The sequence below is a fragment of the Agrilus planipennis genome, unplaced genomic scaffold, assembly GCF_000699045.2.
Source record: "Agrilus planipennis isolate EAB-ADULT unplaced genomic scaffold, Apla_2.0 scaffold15, whole genome shotgun sequence".
Classification (NCBI taxonomy): Eukaryota; Metazoa; Arthropoda; class Insecta; order Coleoptera; family Buprestidae; genus Agrilus; species Agrilus planipennis.
Genome location: NW_020438871.1, coordinates 951,426 through 961,696, shown reverse-complemented (window position 1 = coordinate 961,696; position 10,271 = coordinate 951,426). Strand labels below are relative to the sequence as shown.

At 33.1% G+C, this 10,271-nt stretch overlaps 1 protein-coding gene across 1 annotated transcript; it reads right to left on the bottom strand.

Annotated features, from left to right (window-relative positions):
- Positions 1-3,379: 3,379 nt before the first annotated feature.
- On the bottom strand, positions 3,380-9,589 carry LOC108735208 (short stature homeobox protein 2). Its single transcript, XM_018467049.1, has 5 exons — positions 9,512-9,589; positions 9,223-9,434; positions 5,817-5,874; positions 3,648-3,838; positions 3,380-3,568 (listed from the first exon to the last, which is right to left on the bottom strand). The coding sequence occupies exons 1-5, from the start codon at positions 9,525-9,527 to the stop codon at positions 3,380-3,382; spliced, it is 666 nt and encodes a 221-aa protein (XP_018322551.1). The 5' UTR covers positions 9,528-9,589.
- Positions 9,590-10,271: the final 682 nt, after the last annotated feature.

Sequence of the window (10,271 nt, the reverse complement as noted above, 5' to 3'; positions counted from 1 at the left end):
AGTCTCCAATCCTTTTTGGATCATTTTTAACTACATTTTTATGATGCAGACCCCTAATTATTAAATTAATTCAAATAATATGTGATAGTAGACTTACTAGACAGAGCACCCTGTACATACCAAAATATTTTTGCGCCGAAGATAGCTTTTATTTGAATATTTTTGCATCCTTGTTGTTTTGTAATCCTTAAATAATAAACTTATTAGATGAAAAGTTACTTTTTTAGATAAAAATTAGAACGTTTCATCCTTTAATTGAGGGTTTTTGATCAGGGAAATAATAACTTGATAATTTAACTTTATGCTTTTCGCTAAAAATTCCTTGTATTAGATGAAGCTTGAAAAGATGTACTTACGTATGTATAAATTATTAAGTAACAATTTAACAAATGCCATTTTAATAAATGACAATTTTGTTACTGTTTTATGAAATTTTGTTACTTTATTAAAATTAAAACTCGTGTTTATTTATACAAATCGAAAGGAAAAAAATATTGTTCGAATTCAATACACAGCACCCTCTTCCTTGGAGTAGGGAACTTTGTATGCTCTTTAGTTCCTTTGCAGCTACCGACGTTGTGTAAGGGTTCGTGAACAGGGACAGGCCATAGTTAGAGAGTTACAGATATCTGTCGAGCCGTTAAGGGTAGAGGTGGAAAACTGTAAAGCTTTTGGAAAACTGTCGTGCTTTTTAGGACCTGTGTAAAATCATTTTCTTTTCTTTGAAGGACTATTTTCCATAGTACAGTAAAAATATTCAGGATTTCTTTGTCTATTGCAGAAAGTTGCATTTTTGCTTTTATCCTAGTAAAAGTGAAAGGAAAGCTTGAAAAAGTGTGGTAAATTCAAATATATTATTAACCTACATAATTTAAACGCTCTTTTTCATTGAAGTTACTGTATTTCCTTTAACATTTTTAAAAGGATAATTCTTTAATGAAGGACTTATATTAGTTCGTAATTTTCACTGCAGGTGTCAGGCACGTCTTAAAATTTTTCTTTTTCACATTTGTTTGTTTAATTTGATATTGTGATTAGATTTCTTTAATTAAAAGTGAAAAACTATAACATTACCCTTCTAATTCATTATAATTTTCTTTAAGTAGTCAATAGACAATTATCCAAAAATTTTACAATTTAATTTTGATAGTTACTTACATTAATTAAAATAGGAACAGCCAAATAAAGCAACAATTTTTGGAAGCAAAATATGTTTATTATATATAATTATTTTCCCGAAATAAAAAATACCTGTATGAGTATAATAGCTTTTTATAGTAAGATCTTTTTGAAACAAACTTTGCATCATTTCCGAAACATCAGTAACAAGATTTTATTAATTGCGGCTAGTAATTTTATTAGATGAAGACGATGGAAGCGAAGGGAGGGTGTAGTAAAAGTGAGGGTTGTTTCAGTGAGCACAGAAACAAATAATAGTATAAATATGCGGCTGAAAAATTTCTACCCCATGTTTGTACTACTGAAGTTCGGTCACTAATCCTATTAGGTCCAATCAACGAACGCCTGGTTGTAATTGCTCATGACATGTACTGTCCAATGATATGATTCTAACTGAAATTGATTTACTGTCATATAAAATAATTCTGAACATTTTTTTCCAATGTCCGTCATTGATTCGAACACAACTGAACTTTAATTCGGATGATGCTGGACGTCTAAAAAAATTGGGAATAAATTTGGTCATTATTAGAGTCAGTAAAACTTTTGGGGGTGAAACGGTTTTTATTTCGCCAGTTGTTTCGCCCCTGATTATTATCGCGCTCTTTTATGATTTTATGGTTAAAGGACCAACACAAGTTTTTGAAACTTTGAGAAATATTTTGTTCAAAAGTCTCAATAACCGCAAGTTTTCGTATACTGATTTGACATGAATTGCCACTAGTGAAAAAGAGAGAATTGGGAATGTAGATTACATCTTTGAATTACCGAATTTGATCTTTAGTCCTTCGTCTGTCTGTGATTTTGATCGCATTTATCCAGTTGTCGATTTTTGGAATTCGTAGCTTCTGAATCTTTTAATCATCAGGATGATTCAAAAAACGTTTTCTCAGGTCTTCCAAGTGATATTTTAAAAAAGAATTGAATGTATTAGGGTGGTATTATTGGCGTAAATCAAATAATTTCTAATCTTATACGATTTCCATCACAAAAGAAAATGATAAGCGGCTGTCACATTACGATGTGGCAGAAGTAGAAACTGCCTCCCTCTCCTGCTCGACACTTTATAGTAAATAGGAATATAGTGATAATTTTTATGGAAGATATAAACTAAGTGTCTAAAGAATAAAACTAAAAAAAGTTCATCAAAATCTATCTAGTAGTTCTTACGTGATGCATATCGACAAACCTGACCATAATTTTATTTATGTACATAGATCAATACCTTTCACCTTTCGAGTGGTTTAAAAATAGGTATAACAAAAGTGAAATTTGAATCCTTTTGGTACCAATTCCTGAAGTATAAATTAAAATATTTCTTCAGCCTTTGCATTATTAATTACATAAGTAAAACCATTTGAAATAATTTAGGAAATGTGGTCGTTTCGATTATTATTTATTTTATTTATTGTTCTTTCCAAAAAATTATAACGCTCTAAGTATCACTAAAATGTAAATACAGTAAGGACCTTAACTCTATTATTAAAGGATTAGTTATTATTTACAATGTCGTTATCTGTGATAAAGATTATAAAATACAAATTATGCAACAAAGTCAAAAAAATACGAAATTTCTTGTATAGAAAGAAGAAGATTTTGTGAGTCATCGTCAACTTCAACTTTTTAATGATGCTATTCGGTAGGTACATATTTCTTTTTGGTTTTTTTAGGGGCTTAGAATTTCGATATTTAGCATGAAGGAATGGCGGGGACAGGAGGGAGCACGGAGAACGAGGGGTGTAGGAACTGCGGAGGTGTAAAAACTAACAAAAACAAAAATAAATCAATTTTTGGAGTTTTTTCATAAAATTTGGTTACTTTTAAAATAATTAACTGATACCTTGTGGCATGATGGAGGGGATAGCAAGGGAGCAGGGAGGGAGGAGAAGATCAAAGGGGAGGGGAAAACGTCACCAACCAATTTATTTATAATGGGAATGTCTTCCGCCAGGATACTATTATGTATTAATGTGGTAAAATTTTATGGAAAAACATCGAATGTTTATGCATCTAACCGCTTCCTTTTCTCCCCACTTCGTATCCGCCCACCACATCCTGTACCCTCTATCAACAAAGAATAAGTGTTAAGATGACATACAAAATTTTCTGACTTATTTTCGTTATCCTTTAATGTTGAAGGATAATGACGTTCGAGACCATTGTTATACAGTTTATTGAATAAGAGGCAATGTACAATATTTTAAGCAGTTTTTTCCGAAACCGTCAGCCCGAGTGACTCCGCATGCTTCCTGGCTTTGAGCCTTAAATCTGCTATGCTGTTGTTCTTGTGCGCCACCGCCAACGCTGCGAATCCTATAGGATACGAAGGGTGGCAGAATAGGCTGGCAGTAGGTGCTGCCCCCACGGCGACAGCTGCCGCTGCTGCGTACTAAAACATTAAAAAAGGGTGTATCGTTACAGAAGGGGTGGTTCTTAGATTTGGATATTAATAGGAAAATTGTATCTACCTGGTGTGCCACAGATAGGAAAGCTGGATCAAAAGCTGAAAAAGGGGGCCCAGGTTGGGGAAAATGAGACGAATTTATCCGATCGTAACTGTTATTTGTTAGGGGTAAACCTCTCAAAGCGGGAACGCTTACATAGGGTACAACTCTGCACGGTTCAAGGGGTGTACTCAACGGTGGACTGTGCATCATCCCTATATTTAGAAAAAAGAACACATTAATTACTATTATTATTAATGAGATACTAGTCGTTTTTGGTTTTCTTTAATTTTTTCTTTTAGTGGTCGTTATCTAATCTAGATTCTTCCAAATCCTGACTTTTGGCTTTTATCTGTTAATTTACTTTTATGATGAACAACATCGTGGTGGTATTTGAATTACTCGGGGTTTTTCAAATGTTATGAGCAAATTTTTCAGCAGTAGTTCTCAAATATTTCATTTTTTTATGGTGGAAATAAATGTTAAAGTATCCAGGTTTCTCGTATGTTCTAAGTTAATGTATCCAGGTTTGCTGTGCAAATGTAATATTAATCAAGGTTTCCCTTACGTCAACTTGTTATAACTTCTTAACGTTCCATGACTGTAGTAAAATTAATTTAATAGCAACAGGTACATTATTCTGTGATCCGTCAGAACGGCGTGCTGATGAGATCGAAATCGATATCGACAGAAAACTGATCACGAAGAAAATTTTTTGAGTTATGTTATATGTTATGTTAAGTTACTCAGTTTTTGAAGGCTTATTTACGTTAAATTTGCTCGAAACTTTTATAATTAGGGAGTAAATATTCTTATTAGTATTACATATTAATAAGGATAGGTAAATATTATTAAGGATTCTGCAGGTTTAATGAACTTGACGATATGGTCTTAAGAAAAGAGTGTTTGTATTATTAATGTTTGAAGTTGTTTAAACTGAACGGACGGCGGGTGAGACGTTATTTTTGTTACTGGCAATAATTCTTGGGTCCATGAATATGTCATGGGCCGCGTTTCCCTAACAAATCTGCGGTGGATAATCAAATTTGCACAGAAGAGTGCACTAAAAAAATACAAGTCAGTGCTAGTTTTCAATCAAATCAAATAATTCCCCTCGAGGGCTATTTTCCGAGAGCCCAGTATTTGGGACGCGAGTCCTGCCGCGGACGAACCCGAGGGGACACTAAATTACACTTACTGCCTTACATCCACATCAACACAGCACCCTTACCTCGCCTCCCTCTTCTTCCAAATTACATTTGCAAGCGGATTCTAACTCTACTTTAATTCGTTCAAAATGTTCTGGAACTTGACGAATGTGCTGGCAGGTAATGTTCCTTTCCGGATACCTTTTTTCTAAATCCGCTTTTTATTCTCGCTTTTCATCCCTCCCACGTCTACCTTACCATTAAATATTTATATTTGCCTTTTTACACCCAACTTCAGACTTCTTTGTTTTATCAAACGTTCTTGAAAAAAGAAAACTCCTATTCATTTCACACTTTCCTTATTCTTTTAAGGATAACGCTCATTTAATTTATTTTCCTTTTAAATTTAAATGTACTGGATATTGTCCAGAACAATGCAGATTTTAAACGATACCAATAGTAGACGATATTATTCAATATTCATTTCCATTCCGAGAAAACCATTATTGCGATTTTCGGGTTATTATGAATCGAGGGTTTCTAAAGGAGATTTCCACTCCTTGCGAACAATTTTATGTTATAATTCGAATTTATGACGAGGTATTCTTTAGCACTGCAACGCTTTTTCTGACGATAACTTTCCGGTCGTAATTGCTGGAGTTTCAAAGAAATAATGGCATTTTCATCGAACTTTTATGAGTTTCTTTGTTTGCTACATCATCATTTTTGTCGTATTCTTCCTCTTTAGCGAATATAAACATGATATACCGAACTTTCGATTTTGACGACCAGAATAAATTATCAACCCACTAGCTCGTTTTAACAAAATTACTTAGCCAAAAATTTTTTATCACAATCTCATTCGTTTCACTCATCTTTAGAAAACCTTCGCATTATTTTGATGTTTTCTTCAAAATAAGAAGATAAAAATGAAGATTCATCAGAAGGAATATTTCTTGAATCCAAATTTGGAATATAGGCATATATAGTTTTATAACCTTTTTTTGGCATTATGTATAATGTAATAAAAATGTAAATTTCTTACCTTTTTGTATTTGACTTTCATGCTTTCGACATTTGGCTCGTCGATTTTGAAACCAAACCTGCAAAAAAAGTGAGGTACTTATGGTTCCAGTAAAGGATATATTAAGTGTTGGGTTTTGACTCCAAGAAAAAGGATTATAAAGCATAGTTTAAGGCTATCGACCCCATGTATAATAATGGAATACCTTAGTTTAAAGAACCTGTGCTATATTTGGGATATAAGACCTAATTTACAATTAAAACGGAATTATTTAGCATTCTTGTGCTTTCCAAATCATTTGTAAGCAAAAAAAATAGAAAAGTTACCTATCAAAAATAAATATCGATACAATTCCAGAACATAGCTCAGCAGCTTGGGTAGAGTTCAAAGGACCCTTAGTTTTCAATTATTAATTCAAAAATTTTAATTTTAAGTGAATATGACTTAAATAGGTTTATTTTATAATTTTTTATTTAGTTGCAGATTTTACTATATACACAGCTGGGGGTTACATGATATTTGAACCCCGACAAAAAAATCCTTGACGAAATATTCCCAAGACAAAAAAACTCAGACAAAATATCCTGACAACGAAATATTTCACTCATCATCATCATAAGGTCGTCAGTCCTACTAAGACTTGTTAAACACGTACCTCCACTCTACCCTATCCTGAGCTAATCTTCGCATTTCCCTAAAACAAGAACAACCCACATCCTTAATTATTTGCTAACAGTAATATAATCTAGGTCTACTTTTACTCCTCCTAAGTCCTGTTTCTGCCTCTAACATGTCTCTGACTAGACCTTCATGCCTGAGAAGGTGTCCTATCAATCTATTTCGCCTATTTCTTATTGACTTCCATAAAGTCCTCTGTTCTCCTATTCTTTCTAATACCTCTTCATTTCTAACCTTCTCTATCCACGGTGTCCTCATCATTCGTCTGTAACACCACATTTCGAAGGCTTCTAACCTGTTCTATTCCGTTTGACAGTGTGCATCCCTGTCTGAATCCCTTCCTAATATTTACTTCTCTACGTTGCAGTCCTAGCTGTAAATATTTCACTAACAAAATAAAAAACTGAAAATACGTAAATTTATTGAATAAAATATTATGAAAGTGATTCATATTTTGTCCAGGGATATTTTGTAGGTGGTCCTGATTGCTTTAACACTTCGGAAATAGAGCAAAGAAATGCACTTGGTATATGTTTTATTAATTTCTACAGTTATTACACCATTTTCAAAGTAGTATTCGTGTTCTCTAAAAGCTGATATTAAGAAAACGGGGACGTGTCATTGTTGCGAAAAATTATAGCTGGCGGGGAAGAAGCGGTAAGGTCTTTTGGTCGCCGTTTTTATCGAATGGACATCGGTTCCACACGATTTAGTCAGGCTAATGCTTCTAACAGAGATAATTGCCTAATGAATACGTATGATGTGCGGGGAGCGATCTAACGTCGATTAAGTATTAGATTAACGACACCGTTCAACTTTCGCGACTGATTGATTGCGTCTTTGGAAACACTTAGGGTAAAAACAATCGAAATCACTCTCTAACTTCATCTCAGATACTTACTTCCAATTGCTTTATCCATTCTAACCTCGGAAAAGAATATTTTTGTTCATTTAGTCAGAGAATAACCGAATTTTTCCTTACAAGTTTAAGATATGGGGTAAGGTGATAAAACGCATACACTATCTGACCAAATTTGGACAACACCTTTGTCCGTCATCAAGTTTTTCGCACTTACAAAACCCTTCGCGTTGTGTGAACTATTCTAAGTTGGACTTTCACTCATTTCATATAGATCACCTTTCATTCATTGTGAATTACTTTCATTATGAGTTTTGAATTTCTTAAATACGTAATAACTCTTATTGGAATATTGTTCAATATTAAAGGAACTTAAATCATTGTTCCCCTTTATTTCACTGAGAAAATGTAACGGGAGGTAGGTATATAAACCCGAATTAGTAGGACGATTAACTAATTAAAACTGAAATATGCCGATTAATATAAGAGAAACGTTACGTTTTATAGAAGCATAATTAAGTTTCTTTGTGATTAATTAATAAAGTTAATGAAAAGGGGAGAAACACAATGGTTCAATAAATTACCTGAAAACGTTAGGTTTGTGATGCCTATATACAGTTAAAAAGAGGTTTAATTAAAATGATAGGAAAAAGATATTGTATTGGGATCCGTCAAATGGGCATACACCGTCTGGTGGCAAAATTTATAACTCGAATGAGGGAAAAATTTACATAGGAACTGTGCACGCAAATTGTAAAATTGTTTATTAAAATAATAAAACACGTTAAAAAAGTAAAAATTTTTTTGATGATGGAGTCGACGAAGTTTTCTTCTAAAGTTAAATCAAATAAAAAGTTAATATGTTCAGTGAAAAGCTGCAATAGCACTTCAGACATAGATCTTCACTCTTCACCTACATTAACTACTTTCCAATAAAAACTAACCGTTTTATATATGTAAAAAATATATTCGGAAAATTAGAGAAAAAAGTAAACTAATAGAAGCTTGGATGAAAGCAGTAGGTATCAAAGAAGTGAATTCCGGAATAAAAATTTGTTCACGTCATTTTAATGCACATGATTATATTTCAGCAAGTATTTACCATCAGCCATAACCTTAATATTTAAAACTAGAATCATACTAAAATTATAAAGTGAGAAATTATTTATTCCTGTGTAATTGATTTAACACAATTCTAATGATACGATATAAGTATTTTGAGGTTAAGAACCTACCTGCTGCAATACAACAAAGTTGCAATAATGTGTTTGCAACGTTCTCTTAAATCGGCTTTGCACGTGCAAGTCATTGATATGATATTGCTTAAATCACCCAGAATCACCTCACCAATTATATAACGTGAATCACTTTTTAAATCCGAAGTTTGTAAAAAGTAGGCAGTAAACTTGACGGAATTTGAAGGCTAGCTTCCGGATTTGTTATTTCCGAATTTTATAATGTGATTGGCATTAAAAACACGCTCACCTTCAACGAAATTTCCTTTCCGAGGCTTTGTGTCAGCCCAATCACATATTGTGTCAATACTTATCATTTTATCGTAATTTAAAAACTTGGAAATTGCACGGTACACTATAGGAACTACGATAAATTTTCCCTAATCGGCGCCATGTTTTTAGGCTCCTCCCATTTGACGGATCCCAATAGGTTATTGGAGTTACATACATATAAATGTTGTAACGAGGTCACGAAAATCGTGTGTCCCTTGTGATGATTGACATAATTTATTTGCAAGACCTTTTGCGCCTTTTCCTGATGTAGTTATAGGTTCACCAAAATAGCAAAAGCAACAAAATTATATAAGCGTCGTGAACTAAATATTGTTAACGACAATTAAACTGAGAAAAAAAGGAAAGGTTTTCTTGGGATTACCTGAACTCTTGCTTCACTAAGTCCTAAACGCTGGCTAAGTTCCTCTCTCATGAAAGCGTCCGGGTAGTGAGTTTCGTCAAAAAGTCTCTCCAATTCGTTTAGCTGCTCCAGGGTGAAATTTGTTCGCGATCTTCTCTGTTTAGCCGTTGTTGACGATTTCGGAATTTCGTTGCCATTCGAATTCCCATTCGAAGAGCTTCGAACATCTTCAACTAAACATTGATTTTCAGGTTTACATTAATGCCTTCGGGTATTACTTAAAAAATAAATAATATTTAACTAGTTGTACCTTGGGAGGTCATCATTATAAGGTCCGTACAAAACCGTGGTTGAAACCTACATATTTAATAATCCTTTTCGAAGTGGTTTCTTTTTGACTACGTTCCCTGTCCTGAGTTATCTAACTTCCTAGCTTTCAAAAATTAGCGACTTTTTCCAGTGTTTGCCTTCAATTTTTATATGTATTAATCTCTACATAAAATTATAAATTATACTAAGGCTAAAATACCCTGTATTTTCGTTGGGTTATTTTACAATTGACTGTAGATTTGGTGGTAGAATGAAGATAACCAAATAATCGATATGAAATTTTAGTTTCGTTTTTATGCCAATGTGTGTGTGCGTGTGTCATTATTTGATTGAATTTATAGAGGGGCGGATTAAATAATCCTATTTTGGCAATTTAAATCTAGCAAAAAAAATCCAGCCCTCGCAGTCTAACTCAGTAAACAAATCTTTATCGGGGAAACGAACTGTATAAAAGACAAACAGAAAGCCTAATTCGTTTTATATGGACGAAAAATACTGAGCATTACAATTGAAAACATTCGCCTGTGTTTTTTTTTTATATTCCGATTTAAATTGAATGAAAAATTTGGAACCATTAATTTTGTATACGTTCAACTGAACAAATAGAATTTTTATTCCGATTCATGTGAATGGATAACATTTTTACATAAAGGCTGCATAAAACAGATGCAGAGAATTAATTAACCAATAACTAATTTGTTTTTGTTAATCTGAAATATTTTTAATATTATGATGGATGC

What these genes read in the sequence shown, in the direction of transcription:
- LOC108735208 (XM_018467049.1), bottom strand. An exon ending in TTAGTGAAGCAAGAGTTCAG is followed by an intron (nt 5,875 to 9,222) that starts GTAATCCCAAGA and finishes CTTTTTTTGCAG; the next exon opens with GTTTGGTTTCAAAATCGACG. An exon ending in TGAAAGTCAAATACAAAAAG is followed by an intron (nt 3,839 to 5,816) that starts GTAAGAAATTTA and finishes TTCTAAATATAG; the next exon opens with GGATGATGCACAGTCCACCG.